Here is an 18,911-nt window from a genome sequence, read left to right as displayed (position 1 = left end):
GTCATAGGTTCTGTTTCATCTAGTGTCTTGTTCATCTTGTTTACTTGGAAGTGAAGTAGAGAAGTATAGTAGAGCCCTGGGGGGGGGCTTTTTCTAATTATTTTTTTGGGGGAGGCTTTTTAAGAAGGATCACTGACTTAGTGTGATAAAATATTAAGAAATACCTTAACAAGAGGTTACTGCTAATTAATCTTATTTAAAGATGTAATGAGCAGAAGCAGGCTGATGAATAATAATAATAAAAACAAAAGGTAGTAAACTTTCTGGATGAGATAAAGCCATCTGGTCAGAAATCTGCAGGCCCAGTGTATTAAGTGTCTGTAAAAGGGTGTGAGATTCATAGTCCGTTCTCACTGAAATGCAGTTTGACCCTGTGCTCTCTGGAATACTCAGTCCCCTGAAGTGTCAAGCCTTTCTGTGTTACGGCACCTGTGGGCTGGAGGAGCTCAGGGAGGAGCTGCAAAGTTCAGGGAAGGTGGCAGACTGTGGTGATAGTGCAACTGGGAGAAGGAGGACTCTTCCTCTTCTTTTATCAGCTTAAAAATTTTCTTTAGGTTCTGATGCTAACAGCTTTCAAATACGTGCAGACTCTACTGGCTTTTCTGCTCCCTCCTGCATTCTCTTCAAGAGAAGAAGGAAAGGATGGGAATGTGAGAGCAGAAGAATAGCATGTATTTTTGTTAATGCAGCTTATTTGATGAATGAGAAACTCCCTTGGCTTGTGTCTACCTAAATAAATGCCTGTTCTTTAACTGCCAATCCCTTAACGGCAGAAGTGATACTTAAAAACAATTTTAAACTGATATAGCTTTCTTTCCTGAGAAGTGGAAAATGTATTTTTGTGTAAATACATGAATCCTGTGTGCAAGATTGATATTATAATATTAAAGACATAATAAATTTTGTCCTAAAGCAGCTGGGCCTCATGTGTGACCCGCTGAAGTCTAACTCAAAACAGTAGGTTTCAGGCCCAAAACATGCTCTAATAGTCTTCATCTGTTGAAAGATAATTTAAATGGCTTAAGATATACATCACTTTTCTGCAAAATAAAATATCGAAATAGTGCTTCCTTAAAAGCTTTGTTGGCATCTGCCACTCTAGATACAAGGATATGTATTGCCTTCAGCAGGCACCTTGGCTTGATCTATGCATGGAAATAGTTTGTTGTGTTAGCATCCAGATGCTACCAAGGTAAAGAGAAGTTTGAGTGGCTTGAAAATGCTGGTCCCCAACCACAAGTTTATGTAACTACCAGGTATCAGGTGAGCTTTTGCCATTTTCTTGTACGTTTTTAATTTAGTCAGATGGGAATGTGGCCCAGCTAACTGAAAGGGAAAAGTGCCTATGTAACATGTCTGTCAAAGTTCACTGTGTCTCTAAAACCCTAAACGTTCACCATCTGTCAAGATAGATAAGAGAAATTATGGTGTGAATTGTCTGTGAATTACTACATTCTGATAGTGTCCTCTTATTGAGCATAAAGGAACAGCGTGAAAAGTATAGGGAAACTTTTTCTTCTGGCTCTTAAACTGGAAATGGCAGGGTTTGTGGCAGCCAGGTTATCCCTTTTGTGAAGTCAAGAATGCGCTTCTGATTTGGGTGAATACCAGGCTTATGCTGTGCAATCCTTACTAACTTCCGATGAGTAAATTTCCTGAGCCTACAGGAAAAATATTCACCTATGTGTCTGTCTTCTACAGTGGTCACAGCGTGCAACATGGCAGGTGCTGCTATGTATGAGCTGGTACGAGTAGGCCACAGTGAACTGGTGGGGGAGATTATCCGACTGGAAGGTGATTTGGCAACTGTCCAGGTGTATGAAGAAACATGTATCCTTTTCACTGATCCTTCTGGGCCTGCCAGACTGCACAGTCCAGAACACAGTGGTGATTAGAGTTAAGAAGATTAATAAAGCTGGCTGGAAGTACCACGCGCTGCTCCCAATGCTGGCAGGCAGAAACATCTGTTCTGCACATCTTTTGTAAATTCTGATGGTTTTGAGGTAAATCTTATCTTGCTTGGCTGTGTACCAAGGAGAACTTTTTTGATTTTTATGTGGAAATAAAATAATGAGTATCTTAGAATTTAAGTTCATTTTAATTTAAATATGACAGCTCCTTGTTAAGGAAGTTGTTTGACAAATGTCAGCCATAAAAGGCAAAACTACCAAACAGTATTTGTTGCATTTTTTTCTTTGCTTTTGAAAACTATGTTTATATAATGCTTAAATAGGAAATGTAAAGTGGGCAGAATGCCGCCTTCTGGGCAGAGTATTTTGCCAGATGTAATAGATTACATTTTTGCTTCTGCAGTGTGCTTACAGAATCTTGGTTCAGCTAGGACACAGTATGTATTCTAAAATCTGGTTAACTTAAAATGTATTTTCTATTACACATATAGGAGAGAATGCCAGAAAAGAAGTCATAAAACTTAAAGCCAGACTCTCCCCCCCCCCCATATTCTTTTAAACTTAAGACTTGGCTCTTTGTATCTGTAGAGGCTAGGAAAAAGTCTGTGCTGGCTCCCAAAGCTTTGTTCTGAGGAGCTGGATGGTGAACTGGTGACTAGCTCCTGTCTATACCTAATAATTTGTCATTTTATATGGCATCATTTTAGATGGCATCATCATTGTCATATCTAGTAGCCTTCCATCAGTACATGGAACAAGTTTGAGTGTAGTTTACCCTTAGGTTCCTGATAAGAGGGCTCTGTCATAGGGCTCTCTGAAGTCAACTTGCATTTAATCTCTTGTCTTGCATAGGGTTTGGGGGTTTCTTTTGTATTCTAGCAGGGCCTTTTGCCAAACTGCCTTTTTCAGAGAAGTCCATTGTGCATCTTTGGAGCTTAGATAGTGCATAGACTGGACAACTTGATAGCACAGAGGAGGGAAATAATGCTGGTCTTGGACAAACTCCCTTTAAAATTAGAATGCTGTCAAAAAGGCTGGGCAAGGCTCAAGGTTAAAACAGTTGTGCTCTCTAACAAATTCTGAAGCAAAAAATTATATATTTCATAACATTGTCTGACTTCAACAATCAAACCTGTTTTCCAGGTTTGAAGATTTAAGAAATGCCTGACATTTTGTCATCCTGCTGCCTGGCGCTCCAGTAAATTCATCCATACAATTGGCTTGAACTAATGATCGTAAAGCAGAATATTTACCCCTACTTTGCCTCCCTAGAGGATGAGCAACTTTGTTGCTTTAGCAATTTCAGCTTGAGTTTAGTATAAAGTCTACATGCTTTGCAGATGATGATGTGTAATATAGTAATAAAAATATTACCTTAAAGTCAGAAAGGTGGTTTAAGAGTGTGGTGTTGTGAATGTGATGCCTTCTGCTCTGTTCTTTCCCCTTCTCTTGATGAACTTTTCCTCAGCAAATCTTTAGCTGGTGTCTCTGTAGGAGATCCTGTACTCCGTACTGGCAAACCCCTGTCAGTGGAACTAGGGCCTGGCATTATGGGAGCTATTTTTGATGGTATCCAGAGGCCTCTCTCAGACATCAGCACTCTGACCAAAAGTATCTATATCCCTAGAGGTGTCAACGTGTCAGCTTTGAGCAGAGATGTCAAGTGGGACTTCACACCTTCCAAAAATCTGCGGGTAGGTTCTGACAAGCCTGTCTTCCCCTTCTGCTCCTCTACCCCCAGAGCTTGGAGCCGGAGCAGAGTGACAAGGCTATGACTACTGGGAGCTATGGTTAACGCTGTATTAAGTTTGTGAAAAGAGGTGCTAGGAGGCGATAGTGCTGTATGAGACTGGATGGGGATCACCAAGACTTACTCGATGTGACATACTGTGTGTTGCTGCTGCATATGAGGAATGTGCAAAGTTTTAATGTATTTACAAAACTGTAAAGAACTTAGTGGAATTGTAATAAGCATTAGTAGGAGCAGGTGCTACCCGAGCAAAAAGAATAACTGCAGCACACATTTCGTGAATGGTGAAGATAGCCTCAGAGCTGGAAAATGTCACTTCTTTAGCCCTTGGCATCTTCTTTTTTCCAACCCTGCACGTTAACATATGCTATCCTTTCTCTGCTTAACACATTAAACTGAGAGGTATAAAAGAAACAAGGGATATCTGTTGCATCAGTCAGTAATTGCTGCTGTCTGTGCCTTGAAAGGTGCCTGAACCTGGATAGTGTTGCTAGCAAACATGCTGTTAGTGTAATGAGTTATGTAAATGGGCTACTGTGCTGTAAAAACACATTTATAAAGGGAGTAATCACAGTGCTAGACTTAATAGCTATAGTTATTTTATACAGTTCTTTGTCAAGGTATTTTCTTTAAAACTGGAGTTCTCACTTATGACTAATAGACCTGTTCTGATTTTAGGTTGGCAGCCACATCACTGGTGGAGATATTTATGGTGTAGTGAATGAAAACTCTCTTATCAAACACAAAATCATGCTGCCTCCACGGAACAGGGGTACAGTTACATACATTGCTCCGCCAGGAAACTATGACACTTCAGTAAGTCTCCCAAACAGCAGTTGCTGTTATATTCCATTTCTCTTTCATGAGGTTGATATACTCTTTCTGTTCTGCATGATACCAGCTAAAAAGTGTTTCATGCAACAGTTTGTCTGAGTTAATGATCACTTCTGCTACCCTGCCTGCAGGGATTACATGATTATCTTGTGCAGTTACTTTCTATGTATGCGGCTTCCCAATAGCACTTCAGTATGTCGTGTTTGCTGATGTCTGTTGGGATCTACAGTATCTTATGAATATGTAAAATTCAGTTGCTCTTCAAAAGCATGTTTTTAGTTGAAGCTTCATCTTGCACTTTTTTCCCCAGTGGTATTGTAAATATGGGAAAGAACCTTCCCTCAGGAGGGGGTGATAGCGTGTTGAAGTTCTGAGAAATCTGTGGTGGTATCAAAGACCTAGCTGTGCAGAGTAGTTAAGATGAGAATTTGCGTGCTGGTCCATTGTGCAGCTGTTTGCTTACTTCAGATGTCTGGTGCTGTCTGTTAGGATGTTGTCTTAGAGCTGGAATTTGAAGGTGTGAAGGAGAAGTTCACTATGGTCCAGGTCTGGCCTGTACGTCAAGTCCGTCCTGTTACTGAGAAGTTACCAGCCAATCATCCTTTATTAACTGGCCAACGGGTCCTGGATGCACTCTTCCCGTAAGTACTACCTTTTATTTTCTAATATGTAAGAAGTCTCTCTTTTGGGGGGAAGCGGAGGGAGGAGGCCTTAATTTTTTTTTTTAAGGGCAAACAGACCCCAAGCTTTCACTATGTGTCACAGCATAATCTCAAAGAATATTTAGCTGAATTCCTCATATTTCTATATTTGGCAGGAGAACCTACTAGTGGAAAAAGGAAGATAAGTTTAACAAGATAGTTCTAGTGCATTAATCTAGAAAAGAATGGACAAGCATAAACATAACGTAATCATGCCAAGTCTACAGAAAGGCTAGCTGAACTTTCACGCTCGATATCTCCATTTGAATGCAAAAGTAGGATCTCTTTCCATGGTCTTGAGGATGTATAGTTGCCAATGGTTTTGGGGTCACCACTTATGGAAACTGTTGCACTTAACTGTAATACAAAATGCTCATTTAAGCTGCTAACTTCCAAGATGCTGAATTTAATAATTTTGGTTCTAAAATATTGTGCTACTTATTCTTATAATACACAGCTAAGTACAGTTGTTCTTTTCTTAGCAATTGCATTCCATTGGTGCTTCCACCTGTGAAAACTGCGATTTCAAGCCTGAAAGTCTAGCTGTTGTACCAGCATAACTCATGTACTTTGAGGGCAGTAGAAGAAAAGAATAGTTTATTCCCTCAGTCTTTTGGTTTAGTGAAATACCTCTGTGCTTCTCACCTGGAACACTGAATGTGACTCCTGTCACTCTGCTTTTAATTAGGGAGTTTTATTGGAAAACATATTCTAAGATGGGAGAGAGCTGGTTTTGAGTTCCTTGCAAATCAGAGTCCTTTTTCTTTACTCAGGTGTGTACAAGGGGGTACAACAGCAATTCCTGGAGCATTCGGTTGTGGGAAGACTGTGATCTCACAGTCTCTCTCAAAATACTCCAACAGTGATGTCATCATTTATGTAGGCTGTGGAGAACGAGGAAATGAAATGTCTGAAGTACTGAGAGATTTCCCTGAGGTTAGTATGGAGAATTCATGGAGAGTAAACCTTCTTGGGAAGACTTGCTATTGTACTGGTATTGTAACTGAATAAAATATCATATTGGTAGAGTGACTTGCAATTATCTTCTTGTGTCCCTGCTGTACGTTCTGGCTGTAGTAGCAGGAATCCCTTTTGGCTCGTTCAAGAATGAGTTCAGTGGCCCCTCAATAAATATCTGGACTAGTTTTTGCGTGTACCTTCTATCTTGTTTAAAATAAAGCCAACATGAATGTCAGGGTGTAGTTTAGCACAGTTATGAGCACCTTACCTTTCACTGGTAATGTCTCTAGCTTTTCTAACTTAACCATGCATACCAAATGCAGCATCTGTATTTACAGGGTGCAGAGTAGTGATACAAACAGTTACCAGATATTAGTTTGACATGCTAGGCTTTGAAATACCTTCTGAAGGAAGTAGAAAATGCCTGGTTTAAAAAAAAAAAAGACTCAACAGGTTTACCAATCCTTCTGCCTGTTGTTCTATGTTAGTGAATTAGTTGTGGCACAGTCACAGTAAAATATGGGAAAGAAGCCACATAGTCTGAACTGTTAGGTTGAAACTCCACTGTCAGAAATAAGGAGTAAAAGGCTTGGGTGTGTTGATTGATTACAAGGTGAGAAGGTCAAACTGAGGTGGCCATGAAAAAGGTAAATGCCAGGGTATTCGCAAGTGGAATTCTACACAAATGTCAGGATATGCATTCTGTTGTTCAGGTGCTTGTGAGGCTTCATCGGGGTTATGTATGTGGCTTTATGTCCAGTTGTCAAAGATGAACTTGGATTGGTGTAGATGGGGGCGGGGGGAGGGAAGGTCTCTGATTCCTAACGGATTTATGACAAGAGGCTAAAATTTTTTGGCTCTTGCAGCCTACTAGTAAGCTGAGAGAAGATAATGTACTTCCTGATGCAGTGGATTTGTTATTACTCATTTGAATGGGGTCAATAGGGATTTGCCAGTTGCACAAGATGAGATGAGGCTGAGGCATGTATGTTAAAGAGTTAAGCTGTGTGCAATCTGGAAGGCAAACCAGCATAGTATCCTGAAATCTTGAATCTAGTCTCTGCTCTTGGTAGAGTAGCTGTGAGGAAAGTAATCTGATAGAAGGCAAGTAATACAGTAAAAAAAATAAACAACGAAAAATAAACAAAAAAAACTTTTTTTTTTTTTTTCCTCCTTGCATTTTAGTTAACAATGGAAGTTGATGGCAAGGTAGAAAGCATCATGAAGAGAACAGCTCTGGTAGCAAATACCTCCAACATGCCTGTGGCTGCCAGAGAAGCCTCTATCTATACTGGTAAGATTTACAGGAGGCTGGAAAAGACTGTGTGTAGAGCAAGCCATCATGCTCTAGTATTTTCAGTTCCTGAGATGGTCAGTGTGAAGAAACCTGCTTAGTTTCAGAAGTCAACCCTTTCAGGCCTTGCCTGCGCAAAGTCCTAGTATCTTAATTGAGTTTGGCTTGCTTGTATATAATTAAGATTTCCGAACATTGAGTACATTTTGCTTATAAGGTGAACTTACTGCACCAGGTCTCATGTAGTTTTTCTCCATGTGTTAATTATGTAAGCTTTTGTTTGTGAATAGCTTTTTGCTGACAAGTACAGCCCCTTAATGGGCAGGAATAGTACTCTCTGAGTTGGCAGGCTAGTCTTCTTTCCTTTGCAGCCTCTTAGAGGGTTTTTTTTTTAAATTCTTTTTTATGAAAAGTTGCCAGATAATTAAGATAAAACAAGATGTTTTCTCACTGTTGTATTCTGGTAGTTTGAAAGGGAAGGAGACATTTTACAGTAAGAAGAGGCTTTGTTCATGGTTTCAGTGAGGCAAAGAGTAGCATCAGTGACATTGCCAGGTCTCTTCAAAGAAATACATGGGAATGTAAGACAAGCCAGCATGGTTCATAAGAAAAAATGGGGAGAGTGAGAAGAAAAAAAAAAAAGACTGCAAGGACATGATCTAATGGGAAGAAATAATAACTTGCAGTGTCTATTTCCATCAAAATGTAAACTTAAATTATTTGGCTTATTTGCATCTTAGTGACAACATACAAGCATAGAATTCCTTTCTGAACTGTATCCTGCGGCATACTGTTGTCTTTGTTCTAGGAATCACCCTATCTGAGTATTTCCGGGACATGGGCTACCATGTCAGTATGATGGCAGACTCTACTTCCCGATGGGCTGAGGCCCTCAGAGAAATTTCAGGGCGACTGGCTGAAATGCCAGCTGGTGAGTAGTCTTTTCTCAATCTAATCTTGTAAATGCATCCTTTAAACTCTGAGCCTTTGACTCAATTTCTGTGTGTTGGTGTTTGCAGACAGTGGTTATCCAGCCTACCTTGGTGCCCGTCTAGCCTCTTTCTATGAGCGAGCTGGCAGAGTAAAGTGTCTGGGAAATCCTGAAAGGGAAGGCAGCGTCAGCATTGTTGGAGCGTGAGTGTTGCACTTCTTTGCTTTGCACTGGCTGCAGTTCTTCCTCTGTGTTTTGTATGTCAAAATAACTATTTTTCAGGCAAAAAAAGTCTTGTTGCTCTGTGCAGCTGCAGAACTAAAAATATGTGAATGAGTAGATAGATATTTAGCCTCTGTTTATCCAGAACTACTGCTAAATTGTGCATGGGAGCAGAAAGAATGAATGTGGATAGGTAGTTCTGTGAGGTGTGGAATCACAGTCACTTGCAGCAATCAGAGCAAATGGCTCAGGGAAGAATGTCATTAGAGCTGTCACTGAAAAGTATGTCAAACCATTCTCAGAGCAGGAAAGAAGGGGCAGTTAGAGCAGCAGTGTGTGCACTTGGGGGCATAATGAATCGTGATTCTCTTGCTTAAATAGAGTAGAATTACATGGAGCAGCACATCTCAAGCTGTGATGGGCTGTGAAAAGCATGTGGTCCCCAGACATTCTTCTAGGCTATATAGATTTGTATATCTTACTGTGGGCAAAGTGAAATTCCCCCCTGACACGTTTTCAGGAGAGCCTCTAGCATCTGCAAGAACAACCAGAGTCCATTCTTTGCTCTACTTAGTTCTGCTGTCCACAACATATGTGCACAAATGCATTGTGCTTTTGAGGTTGGAAGATTATTTTTTTTTATCTCTGGGAATGCGTGTATTAGGGTGTCAAGCCCAAATGAAGTTGAAGTGGTTATTGTATAGGTGAATATCTGAAATAATTTCAAATTGGGATATTATTTTCTGTAAAATAATCATTGCACTGTGTTTCACAGTGTCCTATCAGCACAATTGCTGAATCTGTTCCAACTGAGATAGGTTTGATAATCCAAGCCAGAGTTACTACCTGGAGCTAAAGTGACTGAAATCATACCTTGATACTGTCAATCAGTCACTAATATAGCTATATTTCATGGTATGCTTGATATTACACCTGTGGGGGTATGCATCAAACACTTTCTGTAGTGGAAGCTTGCAATCTGTTACTTGAAATTGTGTTGACTTTTCTGGTTTCCGTGATCAGAGCTGTGCAGTCATATGTTCGGTACTTCAGTTTAAACTGTGAAAGCAATTTTGATAACTTTTCCTTATCTTTTCCTGCTCAGTGTCTCTCCCCCAGGTGGTGACTTCTCTGATCCTGTCACATCTGCTACTCTGGGCATCGTTCAGGTACGTCCCACGACGTTGCAGCTCTTCTGTCCACTTTGTTAGGCTTGAAGCGACTGTGCTTCAGTGTGTGTGTGCCAGTGGCTGGGGTGTGAGAGCTTTGATTTGACACAGGCAGCTTTGTACGGTGCTTTGGAAAATGTTCTAACAGTGTAAAAGGCGACCTTATGAGATGGTCTCTGAACTGGTGTGTTTGAGATCCCTTTGGAAGAGGGAGCGAAGGTAGCAATTCCTTCCAATGCTGACTGCTCAGGGATATCCATGTGCTTCCTGATTGCTGGCCTTTGAGCTGCACTTCAAATGTGGCTGCTCACAGCTGGGATGGAAAGTGAACCACTCTTAATAGGTGCATTGAAACCATGAAAAAATCCTCAGAGCAGCTGACTGGGAGAATAATGTCTTGCAACTGATTTCCCAGCCCTGTTTTGGGAAAAGGAGTTATATCTAATAGGGCTCCACTTAATTAGACTCCAGTATTGACATTGTCTTTGTTACAGCTGACTTCTCCCTCATGAGGAGTCTCAAGCTGAGTAAGTCTGCAATCAGCTTAAAAGATGCATCATTTTTTGAGAAGTGTATTTGAAAGTCACTGCTACAGTTAAATTAACATAAGGAAGGCTTTCTTTTTCTCTCTCAGGCTTTCATCTGAAGATTTGTGATAGCCTTTGCCACATTGCATTTGCTCAAACTTGCTTTCTGTATTGGGTTTTTTTTTTAATTGCCTTCAATTATTTTGGTTTGCTTTTGATTTGGAACACTGGTTGATCTTTCTGGCTTCTGACAGGTTTTCTGGGGCCTGGATAAGAAGCTGGCACAACGCAAGCACTTCCCCTCTGTCAACTGGCTGATCAGTTACAGCAAATACACGCGTGCCCTGGATGAGTACTACGACAAGCATTTTACAGAGTTTGTCCCTCTCAGGACAAAGGCCAAAGAGATCCTACAGGAGGAAGAGGACCTTGCAGAGATTGTGCAACTTGTGGGGAAGGTGAGTAAGCAGCTGTGAGGAAATGTGGTGTCAGTGAGCCATCCTCCATTTCCTTACTGATAGTGGAGGCTTTTGACCGTGTCTTAGACCAGACTTGATGGATCCTGCATTGTGCGAAAAAGGCAAATGATCACTGGGAGGTGTCAGACTCTCCTGCCTCTAACTGTCCTTTATTCCAACTTTCTTACATGTTGTTTGACTTCTAATGACAAATACTTTTTTAGATTTAATAAACCTTGGCTTGATGCTACTTTTTTCATGTAAATTAGATTGCAGGGCATCTAATGCTGGAGTTAAGAAAATTCAATTGCTTCAGTGTTCTAGTCCTGCTGAAATGCCCTTTGCAACCTACAACAGTACTCCATTTGAAGTAATCTTTGTAAGAGAAATGATGCAGACTGATCTTTACTGTTGAAGTCATCTGAAAGGTTACAATTTATTAGAAGCCATGTTGCCAGCAGCAGAACAGAGGTGTCGGCATTTACAAGCTGGCCTGTAGAAACAGAATTGATGCCTGCTTTTTCTGAAAACTGGTGATTACCTAGTTTCTCTGAGGAAAACCTGTGACATGACATATGGCTCTGTTTTATAGGCGTTCTTTAATTTCCTTCATTCACTTCACTGTTTTGGAGAGAAAGCTGAACTTGAACAGGAAAATTTCCCTTGAGAGCTCTCAAAAGGGACCCAGTGAAAATCCTGTGTTTCAGCTTAGCACTGTAAATATGATAATTGACAGGTGCCTAGCACATCCTTGACAGTCACTTAATCCCATGATGCTCAGATGAGCTATGCTGATTTACAAGGTGGTGGTAGTGTGTGGTAACATGTATTAACTACAGTTATTTGGAGGAAGTTTGGTCCTGGCGCTCTCCCTATTCACCAATGTTCTAGCCCAACTGAGATGGGGCCGTTCACCAGATCTTGCCTAGCAGAGCTCTCCTCTCTAGACATGTCTTCAAAGAAAAGGAAATGTAATCTTAGGGTCTTCTGCAGTTTTTTATTTACAAGAATATGTTCTAAAAGACTAGTTTGTAGAGCAGGGTAGAATCAGTTCCTTGGTTTGGAAGGGATATTGATAAGCCAATGCTTGTTATTAAATACTAATTTTAATATCAAATATTACTTTATTAACTACTAATTTATTACATATTAATTAATATTGATAAGCCAGGCATTATTCCCATTATAGAAGTACTGGAACTGGTGATCTTGTTCTCAAAGATGTTATCTTTAACAGTTTGTTTCAGTCTGGGCTTGGCTGATAACTGCAACAAACCTTTAGAAGGGGAGAATTGTGGAAAAACAATCAGATACGTTTTTTTCTTTTAGCTCTGAATTCTGACAGTCTCCTCGTGAAAGAAGGTCCAAACTTCCTGTCTAGAAAGCAAGCTGGCATACTTAAAACTCAGTCTGCTCCCTTTAGCAAAAGGTCAGTGAAGGTAGAGAAGAGTGACGTGTGGTGCCAACAGCAGCAGTGTGCAGCAGGGTTGTGGCTGTCCTGCAGATGACAGGCATTGTCATCAACTCCTTTACTTCTCTTGAATGCCAGGCAGGGAAAGCCCATCGGTAGGTGCAGAGGCTAGTATCAAATCCTTAAGATTAGTTATTGATCTAGCATGCTGAGATCTAGTTTTTCTTCCATGGATGTAAGGACTGAGGAAGGCAAAAATGAATTTACCCCTTTATGTAGGAAGGTGATGTTTCAACATACCTCATAGCAGAGCCCTGTGCGTTTTCTATGTCTGGTGGCTTTTCCATTATCTTAAAGGAAACTTCCTTCCCATTGTTTATTATCAGATAGACTTAAAGTAGACTTACTGCCTGTTTGGCCCATCTTAATTTGGCAATCCATTAAATTGGCTATAGCAGGGAGTGAGAAATACCCAAAAGACAGAATTCGGCTGGAAGCCATCTTAAGAGAGTGGGAAGAAAACAGGTACTGAAAGATAATGGTTCTTGGCCATGACATACCATGTCCTTGTGAACTTGAGTACTAAACTAAGTGTACCTTACTTTTCTAGGCTTCCTTGGCAGAAACAGATAAAATTACCTTGGAGGTTGCCAAGCTGATTAAAGACGACTTCTTGCAACAGAATGGTTATACGCCTTATGACAGGTGAGATCTGACTGGCCACTCTGCCCTCTTGGTCCTGTGTAGTCTGGATTTAGACAGCTACTTTATTTGGAAACAGATCAGTGCAGAAATTAATTTTACTTACCGTAAACAAATGGAAGAACTGTGCTTAGGTAGGCCATCAAACAGTGTATTCACGTTGTCTTACCCAAGGCATGCAGACCTTTTCCGAATGCAGTCATACCCTTTGAGTTTCTCATGCCCTCATCTATTGTTCAGTTAGCCAGTATTTCTGCAATAGCATGTTGTCCTGTCCTCCTTGGGAGGAGGAGGAGAGGACCGCTTTATTTTCACGGTCAATACCCAAAGTCTTCCTGTTTATTCTAGCAATGCGTGGGGGACTGCAAGAGTCTGCTTTCAGTTACTGTTGCATAATTCTTGAGTAAGTTTGATCCATCAAAAAAACTTACTTACCTTTTCTCTAGTGCAGTGCTTATTATCCCTGTCTGCTTTGCTTCTTTCCATGCTATCCTTGTGTTTTAACAGCTTGACAAGGGGCCTTTCGTACTTCATCTCACTCCCCAGCCCAGGTAGATCAGGAGGTCTTGAAATACTTCATTACTAAAAATTTAGATGTACATCATTCTGTAATGCTGTGTGCCTTTGATTAGGTTACTAGGGCAGGTATGTGATAGGGAAGCACAGGAAGTAGCACGATGTAGTGTATAAATAATAATGAGGTACCTTCCATGGTAGTCATCTACCCACTAAAAATGGAGCTTTTTGTGTGTGGAGTGCTCTTGTGGTAGAAACACTCCCTTTCCTGTGAGCAAAGAAACTTGCAGAGCTGTCAGGTCATCCCAGGCTGCTTGGAGGAAGCCTGCTCCCATCATGGACAAAACAGGAAGGAGGAATTCCATTGGCTGCTCTGGTGTTTTCCCTTTCTCATTAGTATTGGCACAGATTGAAATGTGAGACTTGTACAGCAATGGTTCATGTTGTCTCCTGTTTTGCCCAGTGCTTGGGTGCTGCTTCAGAAGTATCACTTCAGGATGATTGTCTTAGCCTATGATTTGCCCATTTAAAAATGTGGGACCTATTAGAGGCAGTCTCTCTTCTTTGACAGTATGTATCAAAAATACCTGGAGTAAAGCAGGCTAGTGCTCTTTCTTTCAGGTGAGAATTCAGAGTAGTTGTGAAGGCAGGAGCAAAGGCTTGTCTGGTTAACTGTTCCAAGGTGCCTGACAGATCCTTTTCTGTTCCATCAGGTTCTGCCCTTTCTATAAAACCGTGGGAATGCTTTCCAATATGATTGCATTTTACGACATGGCACGCCGTGCTGTAGAAACCACAGCCCAGAGTGACAATAAGATCACGTGGTCCATTATCCGAGAGAACATGAGTGAAATCCTCTACAGACTTACCTCCATGAAATTCAAGGTATGTTTGTAAGGAACTGGGTTGCACTGCTTTTTGTGAGCTTCCAGTGCCTCTGAAAGGCTGTTACTCAAACGTGGTCATCAGTTACCTTGGTTAAAGGTCTACAAACAGAGACTTTTTGCAATCACTTTGAATACACTTAAGAACTGGTTTTAGTTTGTGAGCACAGGAATGGTCAGTACAGAAATCTAGTCGGGTGATGCTGGCTTGGAGAGCCTTGGCAACCCCACCTTCAGTAGTCTCTTTTATGTTACATATATTCATGGTAATAGTACAAGCACCTTTCCTGTTCTGGGGTTTTTGTGATAAAATTCTGTAAAAAATTATAACATGTTCTAAGGAGACTGTTAGCAGATAAGCAGCCTAAAGTCTAAATCCAGGAATGTGCTAAAAAGTGAATGATAGAAATGTTGGTCAAGCTATTTTAAATAGAAGTTAAGGAAAGAAATGGTAGTCTCCTGCAGTAATATGTGATGTCCCCTGTGTTTTGGCTTCAGGGCCTAAGGCAGGTAACTAGGAGAAGAGGAAGGGAGGAGTAACTTCAACATGGGCTAAAGAGAAAACAAGTGGCTCAGAGCATCTGCTCTGGATAACTTCAGTAGCCATCGTTTCAGCATACAGCTTTCCTAAAGTCATCTGGAGCATGCTGGTGTAGCAGTTACTGGTAGGACAGTAAGCTGTGGTGCTGGCTGATGTGAAAGTAGCTAAGGAATGTTCTCTGTGAAGTATGATGCTTATTCTGTTATCACTCTATAAGCCAATATTGCAAAGCTTTCAAGTACCATAAGATAAAATTATGTTTAAAAATTAAGTGTTCTGGTGTGCCAAGGTATTCTGTTCCTGCAGGGTACTGGCTTGTTTCTGCAGTAAGCAGATCCCTGGTATATATTCTCAAAGCATCAAGAACATAAGATATGCTTGGGAACATGAGCTTCTTTGAGAGCTGTATAGAGATAGGGGAAGTAATACACTTTTTACAAACCCTGGCCACCAGAAGACATCTGGCATACAGCAGAGCGGTGGACAGCATGGCTGAAAAAGGGAATCCAGATGGTGAATACATGTTAAGTGGAGCTGGCCCTCTAATACAGTAATAGTTATGAAAGGAAAATTATATTTCCTGGGTAACAGTCTAAAAGGTGTGAGAATTTAAATGTCCTGCATCCTGCGGTCTGTGTAGACACACATTGGAGACACAATGAAGAAGTAGTGCATCCATACATGTAAGTCCTCTGTGTTTCCCAAGAGCTGCACTGACCCAGAGGAACGTAGCGCTGAGAGGGGAATGGTGAAGACATTGAACACATTTCACAGCCTGGCAGTTAATGCTTCTCACAGGGAAGGCCTTGCAGCCTCAGAGCAAAACTGATTGTTACATTTTTTGCCCTTGGTTCTTATGAAAAGTATTGTGAGAAAATGAAACTGTACAAAGATGGTTTTGAGCTTGTTATGATTGCGCAATAAGATTTTAATTGGAACTGAGCAACCTCCGAATGATGGCAAAGTAACTCTTGCACTTATAGGGTGTGCACCCCAAAAAGTACAGCAGAGCATTTCTGAGTCACAAAGATGCTTCCTCTATTTGGTTTGGGGATAGGAGCTGGTATTAATCACTGCAGCTCTCGAGTCACACAGCATTAACTAAGACCCTTGGTATTATTGAATCCTCTCCAAATCAGCTGCTTTTCAATAAAGTAACCACTGCTCACAAAAAAAAATAATTCTCTGTCCAATATCCATTCTGCCTGCTCACGGAACGTGGAAAGAGGTGAGATTTAAACCTTGTGGCTGTCGGTGAGACAGACAGGAGGCAGAGATGGAGCTATAATGCATGCTCTGCAGTTAGTAAGTGTTAATCCTGAGATTGAGAAATTACAGCGCTGGCAAAGCAGGGTTGTCTTAAGTACCCGAGGCTTTTCCTGATGGATCTGTTCATTTGCTGTGTTATCTTTCAGGACCCTGTCAAAGATGGTGAAACAAAAATCAAGGCGGACTATGCTCAGCTGTTTGAGGATATGCAGAATGCATTTCGCAGTCTGGAAGACTAGACTCCACCTCTGTGACCACTACAGTTTGTCTTCTCAATTCCTCATCTCAACTCCTCTGCTTCCCTACCTTACAAGAATGATGCAACAGTATTTGAGTTGATAAATAGCCCTATGTTTTCCCTGTTCATACTCAGAGAGTGTCCTTACAAAACATTCCTCTTCGTTTGTGTTTGGCATTGCTTTGTGTGTCTGAAATGGTGAATGATGTGTGAATGGGCCTGGCTGAGTGAGGAAATGCTGTTGTACACTTCTAGGGTGGGAAAAATTTCACCTTGCCTCTCCCAGCTCTCTTGGTAACCAGTCTTTCACCTTGGGCTGTAACCAGTTGAGCTGTACTGGCAGAGGAGGTGTAGATCTTAAAGCAGTCAGGTGGTACATTCTGAGCTGGCAGTGGTAAGGGCATTTACATGTGGCACTTTGCTAAGTGACTATCATGACGTAGAACTCCCTATTCTCAAACAGAATTTTTGACCATATTCTGATGGTGTGTTGATACAACCAAAAATTCTTCACTACTCTGTCGCTTCTGCAACCCTCAGCTGAGTCTGTTGGTATTGAAATGTGGTAGTTCTGGATCTCTCCAAGAAGGGACTAACTAGAAGATGAGCACATACAAGCAGCCAGTATACTTTTGTACACTGGAGAAATAGAATTTTATTTTCCTACTTAATACAGATAGGACTGTTGGACTCGGCATCAGCTAAAATCAAAGCCATAGGTGCTCAGCTTCCAGCAGAATTTTACCTTCTTGCTTCCCACTCACCCCATAAAATTTCACAACACTCAGCTGCTTTAGTTTGTGAAGCTTGTGACTGCTGCTGTGTACTGCAGGACATGCATAGCAAGTTATGGTGATGCCATGTGTGTGGACCAGGAATACAGTCCTTCCTCCGTGGTGCTCCATCTGCCAGTGCAGTTGCCTCCCAGTGCAATGCCCAGGTTACGCTAAGGAAAGGAAAGTGCGTGCTTAACCTTCCTCCTCCACCTGTGTTCAGCTGGCCTCTTTGGCGGTGGCACAGAAGGTACCCAGTTCTCGTGTAGGAGGAATACATGATGCTACACTTCTGGGGGCAGGGGATGAACGGGGGAAGGTTAAGTACAAAATGTATTTACTCCTGCCTTGTTGATTATGATGCAAGAGAAACCAGTGACTCTGGTCTTCTGCTCTGTGCTCTGGAAGCAGTCTGTCAAGCAGCCGAAACTGTGGCGTCTTGGGCTTGTTTATTGGCAAAACTAGTATGAGATGAGGAATGAGCATAGAGCAGCCTTTCTGTCAAACTCCAAGAGCCCAGCACTCTCATCATTGCTGCAGAGTGAGGGAGAGAAAAAAATGCTGGCACCCTCTCCAGTCTCTGCCTCTCGCTTATGTCAGGTAGCATCCGGTGCTGCTTTGTCATGCAGCACTCTCTGCCCAGCGGGGTTCCAGCTGACATCTACTGCTTTGTTACGGTCATGAAAGTTGTAGGTGACACTGTGGTAGTGGTGTGGCTATCGAAGTGTTAATTCTGCACTGAAGTATTTCCACTGGCTGCCAGCTTTGAGCAGTAGTGATGCAAAGGGATCTCATGCTACGGACCAAATGCTGCCACTTCCATTATGGTATCAACTTGCTGTTTGTCAGGGAGAGCCTGGCTGAAACTTAGAGGGATTAACTATTTTTGGTTCTCCCAAAAGAAACTACTCCTCCAGCTGATGTTCTAGTAGTGAATGGTTAAGTTTACAGCTCACTAAACTTTCAGTGTATGCTGTTTATTTTACCAATGAACATGTGTGAATGAGTAGTCACCATGCAAGCCCTTGCTGGATTCCTCATCGTTCATACCCTTCACCACTGTACTATGTAGCATTTCATGCTAGAAACCAGATGTTCTTATCTCTTTAAATAGAGGATGTTATAAACTTTACAGATGTCTAAGATAATGCAGTTCTAATATTTATTGTGCTGTACCTGGCCCTGAAGTGTGACCAGTTCAAACAGTTTCATATATATTTTTGTCTCTTTTTGTTTTGTGTCTGTTTTCAGTGTTGAGATTCTGATGTTCACTGTGTCCTGCAAGTCTTCCCTCCACAGCTGTGGGAGGAATGAAGAGATGGGCAGAACCCCACCACTGACTTTATCTTGTATATTTCATAATGTATGTTGCTGGAAATTGTGTTTAAAAAAAAAAAGTTGAAGTCAATGAGAATAAAATGGATTTAAAGTAGCTCTTTTTGTCCTGTTTCCTTGTGTCAGACCAAACCTGTGCCACAGTGGTGTACATAGCATACTGTGCTTCCTTAAAATCTTACTTCATTTTAGGGATCTCTTTAGATTTGTAAGCAGTGATGTGGCAGGGACATTTTACCTCATTTCTCCCATTCCAGTACAGCTCCTCAGATATGACATGAAAGGAAGAATTACAGTGTAGTAAATATTCTTGGGGTAGAGATTTTTAGGACTACTTTTATTGTAATACAAGTGTGAACTTGCCTTTCACTGCTAGTAGCTGCCATGCATGCTAACACAACGATTGTAATTGCACCATTTTATGGCACTTTGCTTAAGCCTTAAAATATTTCCTGGCCGTGTACCTTACATTTTGGAATATACCTC

General features: G+C 41.3%; 1 protein-coding gene across 2 annotated transcripts in view; it reads left to right on the top strand.

The window, feature by feature from the left end:
- ATP6V1A (ATPase H+ transporting V1 subunit A) overlaps positions 1-18,522 on the top strand; it is a 31,744-nt gene extending 13,222 nt beyond the window's left edge. For both annotated transcript variants that reach the window (XM_072880890.1, XM_072880900.1), the window contains exons 3-15: positions 1,702-1,830; positions 3,390-3,604; positions 4,339-4,476; positions 4,984-5,135; positions 5,969-6,131; positions 7,341-7,449; positions 8,258-8,380; positions 8,469-8,583; positions 9,708-9,771; positions 10,553-10,756; positions 12,778-12,872; positions 14,099-14,270; positions 16,226-18,522. In XM_072880890.1, coding sequence (XP_072736991.1) covers positions 1,702-1,830; positions 3,390-3,604; positions 4,339-4,476; positions 4,984-5,135; positions 5,969-6,131; positions 7,341-7,449; positions 8,258-8,380; positions 8,469-8,583; positions 9,708-9,771; positions 10,553-10,756; positions 12,778-12,872; positions 14,099-14,270; positions 16,226-16,318 — 1,772 coding nt within the window. In that variant the 3' untranslated portion in view covers positions 16,319-18,522. The remainder of the gene's footprint in view (positions 1-1,701; positions 1,831-3,389; positions 3,605-4,338; positions 4,477-4,983; positions 5,136-5,968; positions 6,132-7,340; positions 7,450-8,257; positions 8,381-8,468; positions 8,584-9,707; positions 9,772-10,552; positions 10,757-12,777; positions 12,873-14,098; positions 14,271-16,225) is intronic.
- The last annotated feature ends 389 nt before the right edge of the window (positions 18,523-18,911 follow it).

Source organism: Ciconia boyciana, chromosome 1, assembly GCF_034638445.1.
Source record: "Ciconia boyciana chromosome 1, ASM3463844v1, whole genome shotgun sequence".
In the NCBI taxonomy this organism is placed as follows: Eukaryota; Metazoa; Chordata; class Aves; order Ciconiiformes; family Ciconiidae; genus Ciconia; species Ciconia boyciana.
The sequence above is the reverse complement of the archived record's forward strand: the minus strand, read 5'-3'. Positions and strand labels throughout refer to the sequence as shown.